We start from the raw sequence: 24,332 nt of genomic DNA, 5'->3' as shown, positions 1-24,332 counted from the left end.
ATGCATCATCATAATGAGCTCAATGTGACCAAGTGTCTGGTCACGGGATCATGCATTACGGTACGAGTAAAGTGATTTACCGGTAACGAGATTAAACAAGGTATTGGGATACCGACGATCGAATCTCGGGCAAGTAACATACCGATTGACAAAGGGAATTGTATACATGATTGATTGAATCCTCGACATCGTGGTTCATCCGATGAGATCATCAAGGAGCATGTGGGAGCCAATATGGGTATCCAGATCCCGTTGTTGGTTATTGACCGAAGAGGCGTCTCGGTCATGTTTGCATGTCTCCCGAACCCGTAGGGTGTACACACTTAAGGTTCGGTGACGCTAGGGATGTAGAGATATGAGTATGCAGTAACCCGGAAGTTGTTCGGAGTCCCGGATGAGATCCCGGACGTCACGAGGAGTTCCAGAATGGTCCGGAGGTAAAGAATTATATATAGGAAGTCAGATTTCGGCCATCGGGAAAGTTTCGGGGGTCACCGGTATTGTACCGGGACCATCGGAAGGGTCCGGGGGGTCCACCGGGTGGGGCCACCTATCCTGGAGGGCCCCATGGGCTGAAGTGGGAGGGGAACCAGCCCCTGGTGGGCTGGTGCACCCCCCCTTGGCCCCCTGCGCCTAGGGTTGGAAACCCTAGGGGTGGGGGCGCCTCCACCTGGCTTGGGGGGCAAGTTTCCCCCCCCCTGGCCTCCGCCCCCCTTGGAGATTGCATCTCCTAGGGCCGGCGCCCCCTAGGGGCCCTATATAAAGAGGGGGTTAGGGAGGGCAGCCGCACCCATGCTCTTGGCGCCTCCCTCTCCCTCTGCTACACGTCTCCCTCTCGCTGAAGCTTGGCGAAGCCCTGCCGAGATCGCTGCTGCATCCACCACCACGCTGTCGTGCTGCTGGATCTTCATCAACCTCTCATTCCCGCTTGCTGGATCAAGAAGGAGGAGACGTCTTCCCAACCGTACGTGTCTTGAACGCGGAGGTGCTGTCCATTCAGCACTAGGATCATCGGTGATTTGGATCACGACGAGTACGACTCCCTCAACCCCGTTCTCTTGAACGCTTCCGCTCGCGATCTACAAGGGTATGTAGATGCACTCCTCTCTCTCGTTGCTAGATGAACTCATAGATTGATCTTGGTGAAGCGTAGGAATTTTTTTATTTTCTGCAACGTTCCCCAACACTTGCGTGCACTCCAAGAAATAAGGTTTGGTCCAAAGAAAACAGCAAAACCTCCTGTTGATCTTCTGTCATCAGGACAGCCTGCCCAGTCTGCATCTGAGAAAGCACTCACCATAGTCGAGGTTGACTTTGTGAATTTTAAACCTGTACTCATAGTACCTCTCAGATATTTGAGAATTCTTTTAACCGCAGTCCAATGCTGAAGAGTAGGAGCATGCAGAAACTGGCATACCTTATTAACAGGAAAACATATGTTAGGTCTTATAAGTGTTAAGTATTGCAAAGCACCTACCACACTTCTGTAATTTGTAGCTCCTTCAGCTCCTAAGGCCTCACCTTCCTCCTTGGATAATTTTTCTGTAGTTGAAAGAGGCGTGTTGGAAACTTTACTATTCATCATACCTGACCTTTTCAGTATATCTGACACGTATTTCTCCTGACTCAGGACTATGCCATCTGTTGCTCTCTTTACTTCTATTCCCAAGAAATAATGCAAGTCACCAAGATCCTTTAGTGCAAAATCTTTCTTAAGATCCTCTAGCAATGCATTGGTTGCTTCATGCGATGAGCTAGCTACTATGATGTCATCAACATATACCAACATGAAAATGGTTACCTTGCCTTTCTTATAGAAGAAGAGTGACGTGTCAGGCTTTGCAGTTTTTCACTTAACCTAGAGTACCATGCTCTGGGTGCTTGCTTTAGACCATATAATTCCTTGTCAAGTTTACAAACATAATGATTCTTTCCTTTTACCTCATACCCAGGTGGCTGTTTCATGTAGACTTCCTCCTCTAGAACGCCATGGAGAAACACATTCTGCACATCCAATTGCCGAAGACTCCAACTGTTTGATACTGCAATAGAGAGAACAAGTCTGACAGTAGCTGCTTTAACAACAGGGCTAAAGGTGTCCTCATAGTCAATGCCATCTCGTTGTTTAAAACCTTTTGCTACTAGTCTGGCCTTGTATCTGTCAATTTCTCCACTAGCTTTCCTCTTAATTCGATAGACCCACTTGCAGTCGATAATGTTTCCGCCTCTCTGTGGAGGAACTAGGTGACACATTCTATTTTTAACAAGAGCATTATATTCCTCATCCATAGCATTTTTCCAATTCCTATTTCCAAAAGCCTCACCTAAACTGTTTGGCTCACCCATGACAGCTAGACCACCAAAATGATTGTTGACATACCTGACCGTACCATTGTACGGACCTTAGGTTTTAGAATTCCATGTTGCGATCTTATTCGCTGTGTTGGCACAGGTGCAGTAGCAGAAGACGGTGCCACAGAAGATCCCGCCAAATCTGCCATCACGTTGGACCCAGGCGCACCTGATCCAAGGTGGATGCTGGCGGGATTAGCCTGCGGTGCGCACGCATCCCGTGGTTGCAGTTGTCGAGCCACCGATTGGCTGGACCCAGGCGCAGGAGACCGCCCGGACCCAGACAAATGATTGGCGGGCGCTGGCGCAGGGGACCTCCCGTCACGGTCTGCGCGTGGAGATGGCCCATCACCGGGCCCGTTGCTTGTTGTGGAGCCACCGGCAGGACCGCATGAGGACGCGTGGCCGCGCACCGATGGCCCGCCTGGCCCTGAGGCGGATGCGCCTCCACTGCCTGGCGCGGCAGGCGAGGGAGGATCGCCCCTGGGATTGCTGCCAGACAAATCTGGCGCAGACCCTTGATCATCCTCGTGTTCGGCATTTGTCTCTTCCTGCTACATAAAATGATGGTGCAAAACAAAAACTCCTCCAAAATTTACAGCAGGATTTTCATGAAAATTACTCGAACGATCATTAGCTATATGTTCGTCCCCTTGATCAAGAGATGTAGACGGAGGCTATTCAGAGAGAAGGAGGACTTCAGAACGAATGAGTGCACTGGCGTTTGGATTAAGAGCAGCAAACGGAAAGACCGTTTCATCAAACACGACGTCACGTGAAATATAAACACGACCAGCAGCGATATCTAGACACTTGAACCCTTTGTGTAAGTTGTTGTAGCCTAGGAACACACACTACTTAGATCGAAATTCAAGTTTGCGGGCATTGAAAGGGCGAAGGTTTGGCCAGCATGCACACCCAAAAATGCGAAGGGCATGGTAGTTTGGTTTCTCATGGAACAATTTTTCAAGTGGAGTTTCTAGATTGATCACCTTGCTAGGGGTGCGGTTTATCAGGTATGTGGCGGCAATGAACACTTCATCCCAAAACTTAAAGGGCATAGAAGCATGGGCTAGGAGAGAAAGACCAACTTCAAGGATGTGACAGTGCTTTCTCTTAGCGCAGCCGTTTTGCTGGTGAGCATGAGGACAAGAGACGTGGTGTGTGATGCCTATTTAGCAAAAAAATGAGTTTAACCGTTCGTAGTCACCACCCCAATCTGTTTGCATGGTGATGATTTTGCGATCAAAGAGTCTCTCAACAAGTGCTTGGAATTCATGAAAAAATTTGAACATTTCAGATCTATGCTTGAGAAGATATATCCAAGTAAACTTGATGTAATCATCTATGAAACTCACATAATAATTCTTTTTATTGCTAGAATCACGGGCAGGCCCCCATACATCGGAGAAAATAAGCTCTAAAGGAGCATTCAAGGTGCTACTAGAATTTGGATAAGGGAGTTGGTGACTTTTGCCTTTTTCGCATGCATCACACACTCCTTCTTTATTCAACTCATGACTAGAAAAGGGAATTTTGTTTTGCCTAAGAACATGCTGAACAATTTGCGAAGATGGATGACCTAGTCGATTGTGCCACCTTGACGGAGACATCTTGGTGGCGCCAAAAGCTTGCCTGCCCGGGCTTAAGGAAGCCGATGATAGGGGGTAGAGACCGGATCTACACCTGCCTTGGAGGAGGGTGTTCCTCGTTGCCTTGTCCTTGATAAAAAAGAAACGAGGATGAGTTTCAAGAAATACGTGATTATCTTGTGACAAACGATGGGCAGAGACAAGGTTTTTAGTGGCTTTAGGAGAATAAAGGACATCCATAAGATGAAGATTGCGAGTAGGGGTACGAACATATGCTTGACCAATATGAGTTATTTTCATACCTGATCCGTTGGGCATGTTTACTTGGTCATGGCCGTTGTACCTCTCCCTCATGGTGAGCTTGTCTAGCTCGCCGGTGATGTGGTCGGTGGAACCTGTGTCAACGTACCAATTCGTGTCAACACCATAGGAGGAGTTGGACACGGCGCTTGCACTTTTCTCCTTGGTGAAGGCGATGTCGAAGCGACGATAGCACTCGAGGGCAGTATGATTTGGCTTCTTCCAGATCTGACAGAAAACCTCCGGGAGCTCGTCACAGCCGCCGCCTCCATTGCCAAGACCACCGTGGCCGTTTCCACGGCCGCCGCCATTGCCTTCATTGCCACGGCCACCACCGTGGCCACGGCCTCCGTCGTTCCTGCCGCAGCCGCCGCCACGAGGAAAGCCACCACATCCGCCGCGAGTCCGCCGTGAGAAGCAGCGTTGGCGGAGGAGTGCGACGATGAGTTCCCCTCGAACATGGCGAGGCGGCTCTCGAAGCTGATCAACTGGGAGTAGAGCTTGTTCGGCTTGATTGGGACTGTCCTGGCGCAGACCGAGGAGATAAACGACATGTAATCGAAGTCAAGCCCGGTGAGGATGTACGACACCATGTCGTCGTCGGTGAGTGGCTTGTCGATGGTAGCCATCTCATCGCCAAGGGCCTTCATGCGGCCAAGATACTCGGCGATGGTGGAGTTCCCCTTCTTGGTGGTGGAGAGCGCGATCCTCGTGTTGACGATGGCCGCCTGTGTCTGGGAAATGAAGATCTCGGTGATTGCAGTCCATGCTGCTGACGCCATGGTGCAGTTCGCGATCTGAACCATCACAGGAGGTGAGATGGAATTAAAAAGGAAGCTCAAAACCTAAGAATCTCTAGCCCTATCGATCTCGTACGCCGGGTTGGGCGTATTTGTGGGCTTGCCATCCTTGTCAGAGAGGGTTGGCGCCGATAGTTCCCTCTCTGGATCAAGGTAGGCAACCAGCTGGGCGCCACGGATAGTGGCTAGGGCCTGCGCACGCCAGACGTTGAAGTTGGAGCGGTGGAGCTTTTCAGCAATGGGGATGAGGACGGATGGTGCGGCAGCGGTGGAGCTTGAGGACGACATGGCGGCGCGAGGGAGATGTGATGTAGAGGAGAATGGCTCTGAATACCATATAAAGATGCGTGAAGCGTATGCATCTGCAGGGACGCGTTAGGTGTTATATATAGGCAAAGGATTACAAGGTTAGTTGTTAGGTAGTTGATGGATTGATCTCCAAGTTATATCCTATACAAGATCTATGAGACCGATCACAACAACCTAACAACCTGGTACAATACGCAACACCATCCTTATCTACACATGTATATGGTTTATACAAGATACAGTATACACATTACATCAATACACTTTAACATTTCTAACATCCTCAATTACCCTCATTCCGTTTGGTGTTGTTACATAATAAATGCACTTTTGCTATGTTTTCACCAGGTCAAAGACGATTGACCATAACGGAGGCAATGCGTGGACATGTTTCCCCTCCTTACATGTGTGTCATTTGAGAAACGTTTAGCCTTACCTCCAGTGGCGGAGCTTGAAGCCCAACTCTGGGCGGGCTGCGCGGGCCAAAATGGAAGAAATAGCCTGTGGCTGGTGATCTAAGGCCCAACAGTAAAAAAAAGGTGTGTACAAATTTCAAAATGCTGGGCGGGTCATGGCCCATCCGGCCTGGCTGTAGCTCCGCCATTGCTTACCTCTCCCTTCCCATTCTCCCCGATTCCTCCCTTCCTCTTCATAAGGCCTAACCCTGGTTACACGCCTCAGCTCTGATTCTCTCCCATTCCCGTTCATAACTCATAAGCCACCACGCGCGCACGATGCAATGAGCAAGAGGCAGTTTCGGCTGAACTAGATCAACGATCGGAGGGAGAGGAGGCACGATGCAGTGCAGTTTGATGTGTGCCTTCAATCTTTCTTTCTCTTTTACACAAGCCATTCCACATATTGTCTCAATTACGGTCAAACATCTTTGGCCTGACGAAAATGGAGCTGAAGCGCATTTACGTAACACCATCAAAGAAATAGGGGCATACACGAGGATGTCAAAAAATCGAACGAGGCTCCCCTGACATCATGTTGATGCACGTTTGATATGTACTGCAGGGTGTGGTTGAGCCACTGACATGTGGGCCCGGAAGCTGGTTGGCTCACATGTCAGTGACCCAACTGCACTCCGCAGTACGTACGTCGTACGTCAGGGAGCCCAGTACCGAAAAATCAGAGGGGATCGAGAGTAGTGAGGACCAGAAAAAAAAATCCCTTCAATCAATAATCCACCCTCTGCCGACACCGGTCCATCTTTACTTAGGTGCTAGGCCACCGACTTCAACCAGACCACACCTGCTCAGAACTCCATATCAAACGCGCATCAACAGTGGCCAGGGAGCTACGGCGCGGGCGCCGGCGCCGGCGCTCTGTGCAGGATGCTCCCGGCATACACGGCGGCCTCGAGGATGGAGGTGATCTCGTCGGCGACGTCCGTGGCGTTGCACCGGTTCCCCTCGAACGTCGTCAGCACGGCCTCCACGCCCCCGCCCGCCGCCGCCGCCGCCGTCCTCACGGTGGCCACGCAGTCGAGCAGGCTCTGGTTGCACCACATGTTGAGGTAGTCTTCGGTGGTCTGGATGCAGGCGTCGTGGAGCATGCAGCAGGCGTCGAGGGCGTCGCAGGGGGGCTCGCCGGGGCACCCCGTGTAGGACACGCCGCAGTACTTGCCGTACCGCATCAACGGAGCCTCTGATACACGTAAGCGTACCCTCTGGTATGAGTGAGAGACAGAGAGATGGCGGTGCATATCGCAGTCGATCGGCCGCAAGCACGGACGACGTACGTACCTAAGGTGCCCGTGCAGTACGCGGACTCGCACGTCCGGCTGCACTTCTGGTCGTCGTCGCCACCGCCGGGGCTGGACGGCGGCGGTGCAGTCCCGAAGATGCCGCCGCGGCCCAGCGAGCGGCCGGCGGCGGCGAGCAGCAGGAGGAGAGGGAGGAGGCGGCGGGCGTGCATTTTTCACCGTCTGATTATGATTTGGCTGGATAGCCAGGAGGAGGATGGTGGTGAGCTAAGAGCTAGCTCTAAGCCTCCAACTGTTGGCCGTGGATTAGTACGTGCATGAGTGTGCCAGCGTGGTGGTGGTTTTGGAGGTTCAACGAAGTGGTGTTTGTTGGTGGTAGTGGCTTTGGTGGCAGTTTGGTGGCGCCGTTGGGAAATTGGACGGGTTAGTTCAGTTCAGGTGTTCAACAGTAACTTCCCGCAAAAGGAAAAAAAGTAGTGACTTCAAAAGGCAATGAAAGAAGACTATTTTTTCTTGAACCTGGGATAAGAAGACGGTTCTTTTGACAACGAATTATTGAAAGGAACCGTGTCTTCTTCTGATTGTCTGTTACAAGCAAAAGGCCAGGGGATTAGGCTAGCTCAGGCATCCTCAGAATAAAGATATACCGTTGTTCGGGTTGGTTGTTTTGGTAGTTCAACGTACTCAACGGCATGGTTGGTTCGTACTACGCTCTTGGCGAGGTAGGGTGATCGATCCCCTTTGGTGGACCATGTGAATGGATGTCATTTTGGATTAACTTCATAATGATATTGTCCCTTTAGCCTTCTTGGTACTTGTTACTCGCGATCTATGAGTTCGGTGGAAACTGGACATTGGTCAGGTCCAAGGCATAGTTGGCCTAGCTAGGAGGCTCTCATGGCCACAACAACTTGACGTTTGCGGTCTCGCCCTCATCGATTTCGTAGTTGGCGGTGTTGTCATCCGCCACATGTTCGATGGGCAGGAGCCCCTAATCGACACCATCGATGAGTGTGGATCGGCGGCCGAATTTCGTGCTCTGACCCTTTTTCGATACAAATTCAGTACCTGACCCCGGTTCCGAAAATTTTCGAGATCTGACCCTTTCGCTACCGCCACGGGTTCTGTCGGTAGGGTTACACACGCTACCGCCAAGGTCCATGGCGGTATGGTGCAACGGAGGGCGACGGCCGCCGTTTGCCCGAGCTGACGTGGACAAGTAGCCTACCGTCAGGGACCCTGGCGGTAGCGTGTCTAACCCTACCGCCAGAACTCGTGGCGGTAAGGTGTGGCTGGTGTTTTACCTTCTAAAGTTTCTGCAACGAAATATCGAGGTGCCCTGGCGAGAGGTATGTTCGTCCTACCGCCAGGGTCCTTGGCGGTAGGGTCCTGTGTTTTATGGTTTATAAGTTTAATTTTGCTTCTTTTCAAAAACAATATAAACCCTAAAATATGAGCTCACATTTTTTTTAGTGATTGTTTCTTTTGTAAAGTTTTATCACATAGTTTCACAAAGATAGCAAAATATGAGCTCACAAAGAAAGCCAACAAACGGTTTCACATAGTTTGTTTTGTCACAAGTTTCACATAGTTTCACAAATAGCAAAAATATGAGCTCACATAATAATAAAGGTTCCACATAACAAATATCAAATAGTTTACACATAGATTCATAAGTAGAAAATAGCAAATAGCAAACTTATCCATATAGTTTGACAACCCCTACTAAAACAGAGATACATATGCAATCGACATTTTTATGGGGCGGACAAACCTCCCCCCCTCATATGTTAGGCATGGCCGTGGAGACAGATACGGCAGCGGATCCACCGGTTCAGGCGGAGGCGGAACGCTGGTCGGCATCCGACCGTTCAAGCAGTCCCACCTTGCCTTGCTCGCTGGAGTTTTCGCCTCCGCCCTTGCCCAGTTGATGATATCGAACGCCGATGCACTTGGGGGCGGCATCCTAGCTCTCTCCTCCGTATTGCTCTCGAAGTAGATCCTCTGGCCCAAATTGCGCAGCTCCCAGTTGGAGCGTTGCTTGGCAGCTCAATGTTCCATTCCTGTCGTTCTTGGGAGATAGTTGGATCTCCCTCCATCTCTGCAATCACTCTCTTCCACTCCTTCACGCTCTGCGCCCAACACTTCTGACCATCGGAGATCCGTTCTGCCCTCTTGTGCCACTGCACTGCCCTCGTCTCCTGTAGGAACTCGTCTGAAAAAGCGGTCACCAGCTGCAGAAGCTCGGGGCAGGACTCGTACACGTACGGAAGTGGCAAGCCGGACGGGTCGTGTTGGAGATGAAGGGGCAATGGTTGCGCCACTGTTGCAGACCTAAACATATGGATCAAATAAATAAAATACATATATCAAGATATGTCAAATGCAAAATCATATCATATCATATTTACTCCAACCAAATCCACTACTTGCATCATATGTTTTTTTTACTCCAATATGCATCATATCAACATGCTTACTAAAGAACTAAGAACTAAGAACTACAACTACAATCATACCACTACTTACTAAAGAGCTAAGAACTACAACTACAATCAAGCTAAAACAATCTTAAATTCAAAAATATGAGGGATTTGAAGCAAATAATGCGTCGAATCGAAAGCAAGTTTGCAAAAACTAATGGGAGGGATCGGAGGAGCTTACGTTTCTCTCTTCGGGGTCATCTCGATCCGCAAAAATGGTGAAGATCCGAGGGGAAGAGTGGAGGAGATGAGAGAGGGAGAGAGAGGACGAGTTGGGAAAGAAAAGATGAACCAAACGACGGGGGGAGGGGGAGGGGCGCGGGGTCTCGGGCAAAATAACTGACCGGATCCTACCGCCAGGGGTCCTGACGGTAGGGTTAGACAGCATACCGCCAGGTTCCCTGGCGGTAGGGTGTGACGGAGGGGGACGGCGGGCGTCTCCGCGTGCTGACGCGAATTACTACCCTACCGCCACCTTTTCTGGCGGTAGACTGTCTAACCCTACCGCCAGGGCTGCTGGCGGTAAGAAAAAGGGTCATATCCCGAATTTCTTTTCAACCGGGGTCAGATCCTGAATTTATATCTAAAAAGGGTCAAAACACGAAATTTAGCCTGGCTCGGCCAACATCACTAGGGAAGGCGGTAGGGAGCACGCACGGTCACCGGAGGAGGCATGTAGGCTTGGGGTGCCATCGATTTCATCGTTCGCGGTGTTGCTCTTGCTCATCAAACCTGTGGCCACACAAAAAAAGAAGGATTGGATTGGCACTGAGATATGTTATTGTCTAAAGGAACAGGGAGTTGGCCACTCCCTGGCTCCGTTACTCAAATGAAACCTGCGGTCAGGTCCAAGTAGCAAGTTATTTTCCTTCCGTGAGCAAGTTCAAGCACAAAGTTCAACGCACTACAAAGGTTCAGAGATATCTCGGCTAGCTAAGCAACCTAGAGTCCTTGCGCACATTTAATCAAGATCTACAATAACATACCCTTTTCTGCTGTTTCACATATATACTTTGGGAGTAAGCAGGCAGCTTCCATCTTTCTCCAAATAAATGGAAGGTACTTTACTTCTTCGAAACACATTAGGAGTTTAATAGCAGCAACAAACAATGGACACATTACATTATGGGAGTAGCAACACAAACGGTATCAGCAGCTGTACTGGCAAACTATCTCCGCTATCGAATAACTCAGAAATTGATTACATTAATCGACTTGCTCAAGGTTTACCAGCAAGTGCAGTCCCAGGTCTAATTAATAACCTAGAGGGGGCAGTAAAGAGAGAAAAAAAACAATGTAAAGAAGAGAAAATCGGAGGGGAACAAAAAAAAGACACTACAGAAAATTACAGTATTATACACAAAATAACCTAGGAGGACCACCCAGCCTTTTTCTGTTGCTTAACGCCTCTACACAAATCTTTAGAATGCATGGTATAATCAAGAACGCCTTCCACCTTCTGGCAAAAAAATGTTGAACACTGCACAAACCAATGAGAAGAACTCTTCTAGACAGGAATCTCTGGTTCGACACGTCTAAGCCTTGCCTTTCCTTTTTGCATCTAATGCCTGCATTAAATTCAGTTTCAGTCAGTCACAGAAAAGGAACAAAAAGATTTAAAGGAGCCAGGCATCGTAAAAAGCAAGCCGAAATACCCTACACAAGAGATACCTTATTCTGGAAAGTTCGCATGACCAATACGATCAGATCACGTAGCCTGCACAAGTATCACTTAGTCAGATAGTCAGATCTATGAATTTTCACCGTCTGTGAAAAGAAACATTAAACAAAAGGTTAGAGGTCGAGAAGGTAAGGTAACAGTTGGCACCTAACGTCATTGTCCTCACTATTGGGCTCCGTTATTCCCTGTGTATTAAATGGTAGATTTACACCCCCAGAACTTACTAACACAAACTGAGTAGTCCGTCCATTGGGAATTTTTGTCTGCGAAGAAAAAATATATAGAAAGATCAAATTATATCTCTCAGGTGCAATCATAAATACTGAGTGGATAAATGTGCCTGTCAGACATTGTACCTGTAGATCTGATGAATATTTCTCGTCGATTACAACTTCATCCTTTTGACTGAAGTTTATTTGATATCCAGTTCGTCTAAGGACCAATGTGGCATGTTCCCATTCTTCAGGAGAATACCCCTGCTGTGAAAGGAACGCATATCTAAGCCTTGACTTATAGTTTAGGAGCAATTTTGCTATCGAACTAATGAGTCATTTTTTAGCATAACCATCTTGGCAAACTAGATGCATCGTTAACGAGCTAACAATCCGAGGATGCTCTGAGCTTAATGCTGTCAATTTTGAACAAACCACATTAACAACAATTTTTGCCAGCCCTACTCCTGGCCCTTATATTGTACAGAATACCCTTAATCAAATCGAGGAACTGTTTCAAGTCTATGCTTCTAATTAAAAAAAACTAGAAAGATGCCGGTCATTTCTTCAACTTTGAAGTGCTAACTCTGTAGTTTATCAAACACAAAATGTAACAGTAGAATATTGTAAGCTCTCTCATCTTGTCTCTCCGTAGATGGTGTGAAAAGGTAGGGTTAAGCATCATTTCTTTCAGGAAGCACCATTAATCTCTGGTAATATTCCCGGTTGTATATGGAGGGCCACAAGTTTAAGCTACATCAACAAAAACACATAATAACTTGTAAAATATGATTGATGGCATCATCAACAAGCCTTCCAGGTGAACATTCTGTTAACTTCATAGGGTATCGAATTTTATTTCGGGCAGATTGACGGAACACTTCGAGACATACCAGGACAAAAACATCAAAGTCAGCTCTCCCCCTTGAAATACATATATTGATATCATTCTGCATTTCTTGATCTGCGTAATATAGAACGGAACTTGGATAATTCTAAGAAAATGAAGTATAAACCAAATGCACAGCTATTCTAACAATAGTTCACAAAACTTAAAAATGTATGTATACTGCACCTCATCATTTTCGAGAAAACACAAAGAACTAAACCTAAACCCGATATTATCATGTGTGACAAGGTATGGAAGATTACCACAAAACCCTAGATTACCCAAAACACTAAACCCCAATCCTATATTACCACAAAACTTGAAAATACAAGTTCACTAACTTTGTTGGTCTTCAGGTTCGTGCTTTTTTAGACCTTTGGTTTACTGTATGTGTAAGCATTGCCATTCCCTTTAAGTTCTTTTAGAGGTACAAAATAATGACACAAACATACATGTTTCCTATCTATAAGGTGACTATAAGTCTGTAACTCATTTTCCAACAAAATGCACTTTCCCACAAGCATGTTAGTACAAAAATGCAAAGAATTTTAATCATGTCTAGAGTAATAGTGTTATTCGAAAAATTAGTATAAGTGTATCACGGCCCTACCATGGAAGAGGGTATGTACTGTCTATCATTATTTCAAATTAATTTAGTGTTATTGAGGGGTTGATTTATCAAACATGCTAAAACATAGAAAAAGGCATTTCATGTAGATGAACTTCCACTTTACCAACAAGATACAATGGACTACTAAATACTAATCAGTGTAGTAGTGTCTCGACATTTTGTAAATTCAAAATATGAAAGTGAAAATGCAACAATTGCAAACGTTGATCCAATAATATTAGAGCACAGCATGACAATATAACAATACATGCTGTCAGGGATGCAAAAGAGGCAACGATATATACATCATAAACTTACCACAAGTTATCTTGTTCTCATTGTTAGCAAACTCCCTCACCAAATCACCCTACAATCGAGAGGAACAACTCATCAAACTCAGATCCCAAAAAAGAGCACTATGAGTAAAACAAATTCAGAACTATCAACATAACAGATTCATGTATCAGTACTGTACATAATTTCATTTCGGACCCAAGTATTTGGAAACAATTTGCATTTCTATCAGCTAGATAATAAATATGATAGTCTGCAAGCTAAAAGGAACTGCGAATGAAAATTAACATGGGAACTTCCTGTGCAAACTATCAGTTTTAGAAAAAAGGAATCAAGAAACACAGGATAAACAGGTTTTGTAAATAAGCCAGATGGTTATGGGCTTATGCCTACATCAAATCAAGAAATAGCACTTTAAATGATAGTGTTGTGCTTTACAAGCTATTCAGTAAGCAAATACACACACTGATGCATCAAATGATGAAACAAAAATAACAAAACAAAATCAGCACATCAGGACACCAAGAGAGTCAAAAATAACCAAACTACTCCCTCCGTCCCATAATATAAGAGTAAAAAACGCTCTTATATTATGGGACGGAGGGAGTAGTTTATAACAATGGATGGAGGAGAGTTGGCAAGAATATATAACAAGAGAAGACGCAAAATGCTTCAAAACTTGAGGGTAGCAAATCAGGTTCAAATCAAAGATAGTGGTAAAAAGATGTGAATATTTCTAATCGCAAGACCAGCATTTTTAGTAAATACAAGGGAGAACTGGCCCTCCATAGTCAGTTTGGTCAACTTTTTTAGTAAAACTCAATTTGCCAAAGTTGCAGAAACTATTTAGCTTTAGTTTTTTTCAATGTACTGCAAAAAACATCCCCCCTCAATAACTTTGCTAGTTTCAACAGAACAGTGCAAAAGAGTCCGAATTGTTGCTGGGAGAAATAGTATCTTCCTAAGTGGGTCCTTGGACAAACTTTTTCTATCAAAAGTTGTGTCTTTGGTTCCTCCATTGCGAACAACTGTTGTTCTATGAGGTGTTTGGTATCTTCAAGACTCGAGTACAACATCACATGGGTACAATACAAAATTATCCCTAAATTATAGTACTTGTTAACAACCTGGCGGCCACTATCGTCCATAGGAGTGCAGTCTACAGCAAGAAGAGTGCCAACATCATCTGCAGTAACCACATAGTCATACATCGTAGCACCTGAATTGCAGAAAATATAGAGCTAGTCAATATAGCTACTTTTTCTCTGAACATTATCACATGGGTTGTAGGACAAAATTCCCTCTTTACCTTCAATAGAATACCTGGTGCCATCTTCATGACAGCGAACCCACTGAAAACAACATTCCCAAATGAGAAGTTTTATTGCAGGATTTCTAAATTCACAGCAAAAAGATAAAAGAATCACAATCCATAGTCAGAACACAACATACCTGGAAATTACAAAGTGTAGTACCATTTGTAGGGAAACCACATGCTCTTAAAGTAGATCCTGGCCTAGGATCGCCGACAATTTGAAATCCCTCAATACCAGGTAATGGATCACCTATGTTAAAAGTATGTATATATCAAAGGATAATCTAGAATCTTTTCTAGTTAAAATATTAGTTATTAATTTACCATCAGCTGAGTACTCTTGATTATCATTCCTATAGAACTGTGAGTCATCATCTAATCTTGCTTCTCTAGGACCAGGATTTTCTTCGAAATAATTAGAGTGAGTAGCAGCTACTATATCCCTGAAAGGCAGTGCCAGGCAAGAAACAGAGATCAACGTTCTTCCATAAAACAACAACAACAACAACAAAGCCTTTAGTCCCAAACAAGTTGGGGTAGGCTAGAGGTGAAACCCATAAGATCTCGCAACCAACTCATGGCTCTGGCACATGGATAGCAAGCTTCCACGCACCCCTGTCCATGTTTGACATATTTGACTGGATAGCTGTTAAGTAACATAATTTCAAAATCTAAACTAAACATACTGATTAAACGTGGATCCATTGTATATTTGCTCAGCATGTCGATCATTTGGATCTTGAGCATACTGAGGGAAATTGTTCCTGTTGGGGTCCTGTAAATAGGAAACAAACATATGTAAATAGGCTACAATGTTGAACAAGCTAATTGCAGGATCATGTTATCATACCATATTGTAAGATGAGGAAGTTTCATTTCTCAACGGAGTTGCTTGTTGAGGATTGGGATTATATATGTTTCCAGGTTGATTTATATCACCTAAACTGTCCTGGATCAGTATAATCAGTCAACTGGGTGCCTTAAAAACCAAATATTTTAGTAGATACTAAAACCATTAGTAACAGGCTTCAGTAACATAGAAGGTAAAAAGGCTGTTGTAATCAGCAATTAAAGACACAACTACACATTCAGTCATGCAGAGTCATACACAAGCTATTCAGCAAACCAACATACTTCAGTAAGCATTTGTTGAAATGAAAGTGGTACTGACTATAATCTGTTTTTTTGTGCCAACTTGATTAAAGCACCATTTTTTATGTAATTCTAAACTTGTGAACTATTAGCAGTCTTGGTGATGCACAAACACAATCCATATGTGCCAACAAGGAACCTCAAATAGTCAAAATAATTCAGAGTTGAATACTTCACCAGCTTGAAGATGCATAACTGAGCTGAGCTCACTTACATTTAGCGATCTGATCTTCCATTGCATCTGTTGGTACAAGCGCTGAAAATTGTGGTCAAAAGAAAGATATCACATATCCGTGCTAACCACTGGGCATTGAGTTTAAAAAAGACACTGGTAAACGACTCCATCATAAACACTAGACTAAGCATTCTGCATCAAGCACAACTACACAAGAACTGAGCCAACCAGAAAACCATGGTGGTATAACAGATGTCTTAACTAAGATAGCAAAAGAGAACTCCAGTCCCATAGAGCTATTATGATGGCAGTTAAAATCACATACATATCTAGATGCAGAATATGTTTGACTTAACGCTTAACAGATAAGAGAACCGAATTCTTCACTAACAAACAGGCCTTTAAAGTCAAACCTTGTAATGAAAATAATCTTTGTAAACAATATAGCACGCAGCCACTAACTGCCCTGTTGTGCCTCAAGTCGACAGTACATTATACTTGATAAAAGGGATAAAAATTAAGATGAAGTTTATGTAACGATGTGAAGGTATCTATCAGAGAATTCGGGGGAATCTATTGTTGAGCTTTTGATAAGGAGTGGATCCGTTATATCCATATTAAGTCTACACTGACATCAATAATATTTCATACCATGTTTAGTAAACATTGTACATTATATAGCAAAACAAAGCTAATACAACTCTAGCTCATGACAAATAAATCAATGTTTATGAACCAAATCATTATTATTACCATCCAAGTAACAAAGAAACTAATTTGGGCAAATACAAAAGTATGTATGTACTTCCTAGCAAGAACAATTTGGAAGTAATTGACCAAATAGGAGTTACCTTTGTAACAGTTGTAATGGTTGAAGGATATATTTGAGGTGGGCGAACATCATATTCTGCTAACATACCAAGCAATGAAGAAGTGAACAAGTAAAGCTCTTCTTCCTCACCCTACAAGGTTTCAACCATAACTTCTGAATTCTTAGAGACATTAAAAAAGCATGTACTACATAATCGAGTTCATATTAAATGGTTGATAACAATGAACTGAAGTTGCCTGATGCAGCAAGCTAGGACTACAGCTGTATATGCCACTGCAAAGTTAGTGGCATAGAATAAATGTCACTCAAAAACTCTCTGAAATGCAGGCCAGGGAATCAGGACCCACTTAGCATTTTATCTAAATCACAAAATATTTTGGTCGGATACGCGATCATGCAACAGCAAGAGTAAAGGAGCTACAGCATCTAAAGAAAGTAATGCACAAGTTTGTATAATTTTGGCACCTTGTTATATGTTATAATGCTGTATTTAATACAGTAATGAATAGTAAATTACACGCAATCTTGAAACACCCAACCCTTTATAAAAAAGGGCTGCCTGGATGACTAGGCATATTGGTGGTAGTAGTAGCAAAAATGGATATATCATAAAGAGGCTTGAGCATACATTCTTGAAATGTACAATAGCACCATACTTTTAGTTCATTTGCCAATCTCATATTTTCTTCAATATGGTTTTTTTTCTCGTTCAGTTGCTTCAAAGCACCAGATATAGCATCTTCCTGCCTCTCGTCAACAGCCTGTCATAGTAATATACTTTTATTAGCACAAGACTTTACAGATTGGTTGTGCAGCAAATGTAAATCATATCATTCATATAGACCATCCTCAAGTCCGCAAGCTTCCTCTCCAGAATATGTTTTTCGCTCAGCAGCTGCAGCTCCTACCAACACAGAAAATAATAACTGCAGTGGGTTACACAGAGGTGGTAAAAGAAAAGGAAAGGACAAGGCACTTTTGGTTACAAATATGGTTAACTGATTCATAACTTTTAACATCATACCTTGAGAGATGCATCAGCAATTTGTTTGCGAAGCAGCAGGATCTCTTCTTCCTGTGTCCGTGATCTAATGTAAAGCTCCTGCAAGAAAACATCATCAGGTTGAGAGATTGGAGCAAGTTCGGAAGATGCGGTAAATAGAAAGGATCCCACACAGTTACCTTAGTTTCAGGATCCATCAAACGAGTATTAGGATCTTCTGCAATTAAGTCGTTGCGGAGGGATGCACCCTGGAGCTGATGCCTGCCAGTACACGACATGGCCTCATTTCTCAGAAAATGGAATACAATCTAAGAATACACCTAGAACAGTTAACTTTCCCACAAGTAAAGGACCTGACTAGAGTGTCGGAGTTCGGAATGAAGGGTTTAGCATCACCATTTTGCAAGCCATAGTCCCTAGCAGACAAGGCCACACTAGTCCTGGTGAGCTCATTCCCGGCACGATGATCTGTGCCAATCAAATCAACAGGGGCATCAAATGGATCTCGCATATTCTCCTCCCGCGATCCTCCTGTAGAAGATGAGATCACCACGTTAACCTAACCAAACCAAACTGAATGTTCCTCAAGACTCTAACCTGAAGGTCCTGAACAATAATCACATGCACAGATACGCAGACAACCAAGCGATGTTTGAACTTCTACATGGGTATCAAACAACCAAATAGTCTTTCGCTCCCAATGGACCACAAATAGTCTCTCCCTCCCAATGGACCAGTAAAGCAAGGCATTAAACCTCCCATAATTTCTTCCTCTATTCCCAAGCACCTGTTTCTGGAATCCAAATTTTCAAACTACAAACAGCATTCACTAGATGATCACGACCCAACAAATATTACATACTACTATCTAAAATTGGCCAGAGAAAAAATTGAGCTCCAAAACTACCATATAATTTCTTCCTCGAGTCCCAAGCACCTGTTTCTAGAATCAATTTTTTTTCAAACTCCAGACGATGTTCATACGACGATCACGGCCCAACAAACATCACATACTATCTAACGCAGGCCAGAAATAAAATTGAGCTCTACAACTACCATATAATTTCTTCCGCAATTCCCAGGCACCTATTCCTAGAATCAATTTCGTTTCCAGACCCCAAACGACGTCCACCCGACGATCACGAGCCAGCAAACATCAAATACCACCTACCGCAGGACAGAGAAAAAAAATTCGAGCTCCAAAACTAGCATTTCTCAGCCAAGCAATGCGTCACGGGCCCAGCACGGCCCCGTGACTAACCTTCCTACCACTTGCGCACGAATCCAATCCGCAGGGCGAGCAGGAATAAAAATATAAAAAGCACAGGGCCCTTCCGCGAAGCGAGGGAATCACGGCGGCAGCGGCGGCGGCGCTGGTGCGAAGCCCGAATCGCAGCTACGGCGCGGCGCCCGAATCGTGGGAGGAGGGAGGGGGGTTTCGAGCGCGCACCTGCGTCGGGGTAGGGTTGGACAGAGAGGAGACGGGCGCGGCGGGGCGGGGTCCTTCGAGGCGGGTTCCGGGAGGAGACGGGGAGGGAGGCCCGTCGTCTCCTTCCGCCGGGTCGCGCTCTGCCTCCGCCGAGGAAGCGACGAGGAAGGGAGGGGGGAGGGGCCGGGGGTGGAAGGACGGCCAGCGAGTGAGAGAGAGAGAGAGAGAGAGGAATGGCAGCGAAGGGGAGAGACGGGTACGTGCGCCGTGGAGAGTACGCGTGGTCTGGGCCGGGTCGACCCGGGTGGCGCGGGTTCCACTGAGCCAGATTTTACGGGCGCGGGCTCCACTGGTAGCTTCGACTCAAGCGAGCGTACAGTGGGCCGGCCCAAGGACTGTTAGGTTCGTTCCATTTTCTTTCTTTTCCTCTTCTTTTTACTTTTCTTTACATTTAGAAAATATTATATGTTTGAAAAAATAATTTACTTTGAATGTTCATCACACATTTAAGGAAATGTTATACTGTGGTGTAAAAAAAATTTGATAGCATTAAAAATGTATGTCACATTAAAAAGATATGTTCGTGACATTTAAAAATAATGTTTATACAATCTAAAAAATGGTTTGTGTAGTATTAGAAAATATTTTGTACCATTCAAAGAAAAAGTGATAATTAAAAAATCACGTTTCCAAAGACATGTTTGTGGTATTTATTATTTTTAAACTAATATAAAAAATGTTTGTGTAGTTTGAAACATATTTCGTGCATTGGAAAATGTTCAAATTGTATTTGAAAAAAATAACATGCATTTGAAAAAAAATGTTTGGAAATGTATTTGAAAATGGGCATGGGGGCTGGCCGGGGGGGGGGGGGGGCAACAAGCTCAGGGGGCGCGCCCTGGGGGGTAGTTCTCCCTCTTCATATAAACCTTGTAAAATAAGAGAGAAAAGGCATAAGAATTGTATCTTAAAATGAAATAACAGTCCATAATGCAATAAATATCAACATAAAAACATGATGCAAAATGGACATATCAACCCCCCCCCCCCCCAAGCTTAGACCTCGCTTGTCCTCAAGTGAAAGCCAAAATCGATAATCATGTCCACATATTTAGAGATAGATGTGTCGATAAAACAAAAATACGGGCATGAGGACATCATGATCATCCTTAGAACAACAACATATTGTCATATAACTTCTTATACTAAGATAATTCATTCACAAGGTAAAGTATGAACTCAAAAACTTTATTGAAAACTAACAAACTATGATCTCGGTCATTGAGGAAATTACAATTCATCATAACATCTGAAAGAATCAATGTAAGAGCTCTTGTAGCAAGTCCACATACTCAACCATCTTTTAGTCTTCCCTAATTGCTAACAATCACGCGATACTTATGAGATCAAAGTTTCAATCAGACACATAGAAAGACACGCTGTCAGTTCCTCTCAAAACTATTCTGAATAATAATGAAAGAATTCCACAAATAAATCCTCGATACTCTCATCCTACTAACACTCAACACATCGTGATTACCTTAAGCTTATGATCCCGTAGGTTTGGTAAATCATATACATGAATGAATCCCCTTCGTTCAATGTCCGATAGCGGAATCGCGGACGTCCATATTGATCCCTATGATTACAGGAATGACATTCGAGTGAACCTTTAGTTATCATGTGATGTTCCATTTGCTTCACAATACTTTACAAAAACCAAGATGTACCGGTATCCTCCTGAGTCATGCACATGCTCACTATACCGACATTCTCGTTGTTGGTTTTGTTCTTCTTTCTCGTTGAAGTGTTTTGGCATCCCCGTGACGTAGTCACATGTGTCTGGACAGACGATGGTGGATGCTGTCACACCGAGAGGGCCATAAAAATATCTCTCCATTGTCGAAGGAGCAAATCCCACTTTGGATCTATCCAGTCCCTTGTCAAACTTTTCGATAAACTTGTAAGTTGTTCTTATGATATCCATATTACAGATGACGTTTGAGCAACCCCGAAGTCCACCGTACGGTAGGAAGTGACTACGATACTCTCATGGTTTGAGGAACTAGAACAAATGCTAACACTCTGTGTTATAGCAATTGATTTCAGACAATATAATCTCAAAGTATAAGCAAACAAGTTTATGTCACTTCAATATGAGGGCATGCATGTACAATGGTTGATAAGACAATCTTATCTTAAATATTGCATGCAATTTAGAGATGACAAAAAAATTACAGTGGCTTATATCTTAGTCTTATCTTCAATAACTAGCTACTCCTAAAAACATGACGAGACATATTGTGCTAGGAGATCATCTCTTAAATAAGAAAAGACAAACCTTTTCTTATGATTTCTCTCTCTTTCACCTCAGCATTTATCCTACGTGGCACTCAAAAGATAGCACCATTGTACATGCCTTGATCGTTTTTCTAACACCATACTCTCAATGTTGTTTTAGGGTCATAATTACACTTAATGATATCCTAAGATCCGGAAACGGGATCACTAACAACACTTGAGCCACTCTTAGAGGCGAGACTAGGAAACTATTCTTTACTTTATCATTCCACACGTGCATATGAGTTTTTCACATCACATATTGCAAAATCATCACAGTTATAGAATAAAATATAAACTTTTAATTATGAGAATGAAAATATACTAATACAATATTATTGCCTCTAGGGCATATTTCTAACAAGGCGAAGTACACACTCCCGGTATGTACACTCATGTTGGATTTTTGATGATCTCCGACATGTACTGCATTTGGAATGATGTTTCTTGTCCAACGCTAATTGTCTGTGCGTTGCAATGGGGGCATACATATTATAGTGATCCTCCCGTTCAACGTTCGGTGACAATTTACATAATTAATGTGATCCTCTCATCCAACATTTGACTATACTTTTCATAATTAATGTGATCCCCAATATAAATAATGATAATCTTCACAATTAACACGACCCTCCCATCCAACGCTAGATGATACTTTCCATAATTAATGCGATCCTCCCGTCCAACGCTCAATGACACTTTCTGTAATTAACACAATCCTTCCATACAAAGTATGATACTCCCAATAATTAATATGATCCTACCGTTCAAAGGATATGACACTCTCCATAAATTAACGCATTTTTTTGAACTGTACCATTTTGATTAGATTATTCAAAGTTAATCAATGAGGGGGAGGGGGGGGCAGAGGCGAGGAGGCGAACGTACAAACTCCTCTTTAATACTCCCTCCGTCTCATAATGTAAGACGTTTTTTTGACGCTTAAAAGTGCCAAAATTTTGATAATCTATCTTTGGATTTTGATTAATGATGTGCTTTTATTTCAAGCCCTGTACGCGTTGATTGTTAGTATGTATAAAACGAGGACACCCCTACGGGGTTACGAGCACGTCTAGCACTGTCTCACTCCCTCCATGGCCAGGTCCATGAACCCCTTCCATACCGCAGTCGTACTCTCAGTGCTTCTTCTCATCTGCTTTGGTAACCACGGGCAATGTAAGTACCCGCAGCTAGATAATCACCAGGCCAATTGCCAAACCTCAGTTAATTTGTCTTCCAAACCATTTTTCTTTCTCCGGATTGGTGCATACGGTTAATTCGCCGAGTGATCGTACCATAGAGTCGAAAACTAACATGAATATTGGCGGTTTGTTTCCTGTTCCACAGGCAGAAACTTGGAGCGAGTCATGGAAAACGGCAGCAAGATCCACTTACCATACGGGCTCTGCCAGGCTAGAACCTGCGTGGATATGCCGGATTGTTACTGCTGTTTGATAGATAACACCTGCCACCCTTCGAGTGAAACGTGCATTAAAGCCTGTCAAAGCTCTTCCTTTACAGGTGTTCTCCGCCGCCCTCCCATGTAATATAACTGTATAAGTTTAAATTCTGGAATAATGTGTAGCTTCTGTTGCTCGGTTGCTCCGCGATCCGAGTTTTCGAGTGTCGAGTATTGAAACTTTTCTGTTGCGTTCCTCATCACAAAATAAATAAATATATGTTGTGTTAATCTATATTCATTACTGACTGGTTTAATTTCCTTTTTATCCTTGTTAAAAAGAAAACCCTGAATCTAGAACGCGAATGTTCTCTTCGTGAAACTACAGCGCGACCCGGTCCAACACCGTCCGATTGGGCATGCGTCCGTCAGTCCGTGTGCACCTAGCCTGATGATAACGCCAGGCCGAGGCGTACTGGGAGTTGGTCACGCGTATGCGCCACCGCGCAAGTGAAATAATTTAAACTGTTAGGTAATACTCCATGTATATACCATATCCTCTTTGATACTGGTAGGCCAACTCCTATGCACGACCCTAAATAGCCCGGATGCGTCTGGTTGAAACTAAACACACACAAAACATAGCCCAACACGCGAGAGCGAACGGCTAAACGTCCTTCTTTTTGTTTGGTTTCGACCCATTCCCGGCCTAAATTTGGGTCGCGTTTACGTCAAAACAGACAACACGTGACGGACGGGACGTGCGTCCCTGTCCTCCCCTGCCCAGCCGTCGGGGACACAACCCCCTTTTCTCTTTCACTGCCCCTCCTTCCAACCCCCACCATCGGCCGCCACCCGTCGGTACCCATTTTCTCGGTCGCTTTTCTCGCTTTCCTGCCAGGCCGCCCTAACCACGACCACGCCATTGCCATAGCCGGCCCACGCCCGCGTTTTGGAGGAGTTTTTTGCCGGCATTTGTGGCTCTTTGTTGTCGCAAAAGTGTGAGAGAAACTACGGCCGCAGACGACGCCCATCGACTCCAACACCTTCCGGCAGGTGCTGCATAGCCGCAGGGCGCGCCCCGCCAAAGCAAACCTTGCCTACTGCATGTGAGGGGAGCTTGAAGTGCTCTTCCCGGCTGCGTCTCCACCGCGACCGCAAGGTGTTCGACACTTTGCTCACAAGGTACCATGGATAGTGGGGATGAGTATTTTTTGCACAACTTAATTTGTTCGCCGGATGATTCATCCTTGATGACGAAGACCTTGTGGTGGCTGCATTGGTCGTCAATGACCACATTGCTAGGCAGCGGCCTCGGGTCAGGGGATCAATCTCGGGTCATGCTCCGGCCTTGAACTGCAATATAGGGAGAGAGGTCACGCCCTGCTCTATGCCAATTACTTTGAGAATGGGCCGCTCTTCAAACCACATCAATTCTGCCGCCACTTCCGTAT

At 44.5% G+C, this 24,332-nt stretch overlaps 2 protein-coding genes and 1 long non-coding RNA gene across 8 annotated transcripts; 1 reads left to right on the top strand and 2 right to left on the bottom strand.

Moving 5' to 3' along the window:
- Positions 1 to 6,516: 6,516 nt before the first annotated feature.
- On the bottom strand, positions 6,517 to 7,370 carry LOC123156069 (probable phospholipase A2 homolog 2). Its single transcript, XM_044574233.1, has 2 exons — positions 7,105 to 7,370; positions 6,517 to 7,006 (listed from the first exon to the last, which is right to left on the bottom strand). The coding sequence occupies exons 1-2, from the start codon at positions 7,274 to 7,276 to the stop codon at positions 6,657 to 6,659; spliced, it is 522 nt and encodes a 173-aa protein (XP_044430168.1). The 5' UTR covers positions 7,277 to 7,370; the 3' UTR covers positions 6,517 to 6,656.
- A 3,334-nt stretch (positions 7,371 to 10,704) lies between these two features.
- On the bottom strand, positions 10,705 to 19,391 carry LOC123156067 (uncharacterized). Of its 6 annotated transcripts, none has more exons than XM_044574228.1 (20): positions 19,161 to 19,391; positions 18,064 to 18,241; positions 17,890 to 17,971; positions 17,732 to 17,809; positions 17,552 to 17,611; positions 17,364 to 17,468; positions 16,727 to 16,837; positions 15,915 to 15,956; positions 15,399 to 15,497; positions 15,235 to 15,323; positions 14,873 to 14,991; positions 14,686 to 14,798; positions 14,543 to 14,585; positions 14,361 to 14,452; positions 13,258 to 13,306; positions 12,334 to 12,404; positions 11,585 to 11,704; positions 11,376 to 11,491; positions 11,219 to 11,264; positions 10,705 to 11,115 (listed from the first exon to the last, which is right to left on the bottom strand). In XM_044574228.1, exons 2-20 carry the CDS (start codon positions 18,219 to 18,221, stop codon positions 11,083 to 11,085), a joined length of 1,626 nt encoding a protein of 541 aa, XP_044430163.1. In that variant the 5' UTR covers positions 18,222 to 18,241; positions 19,161 to 19,391; the 3' UTR covers positions 10,705 to 11,082. The 6 variants fall into 6 exon arrangements, with proteins under 6 accessions (XP_044430163.1, XP_044430164.1, XP_044430165.1 ...); XM_044574229.1 differs by having other exon boundaries at positions 11,585 to 11,707; positions 14,361 to 14,419; XM_044574230.1 differs by having other exon boundaries at positions 14,361 to 14,419.
- Positions 19,392 to 22,556: 3,165 nt separating this feature from the next.
- LOC123157250 (uncharacterized) lies at positions 22,557 to 23,173 on the top strand. Its single transcript, XR_006478837.1, has 2 exons — positions 22,557 to 22,655; positions 22,827 to 23,173. It is a non-coding gene; the product is annotated as an uncharacterized lncRNA (long non-coding RNA).
- Positions 23,174 to 24,332: the final 1,159 nt, after the last annotated feature.

This window comes from Triticum aestivum, chromosome 7B (assembly GCF_018294505.1).
Source record: "Triticum aestivum cultivar Chinese Spring chromosome 7B, IWGSC CS RefSeq v2.1, whole genome shotgun sequence".
Taxonomy (NCBI): Eukaryota; Viridiplantae; Streptophyta; class Magnoliopsida; order Poales; family Poaceae; genus Triticum; species Triticum aestivum.
Note: the sequence above shows the minus strand (reverse complement) of the source record. Positions and strands in the feature narration are given on the sequence as shown.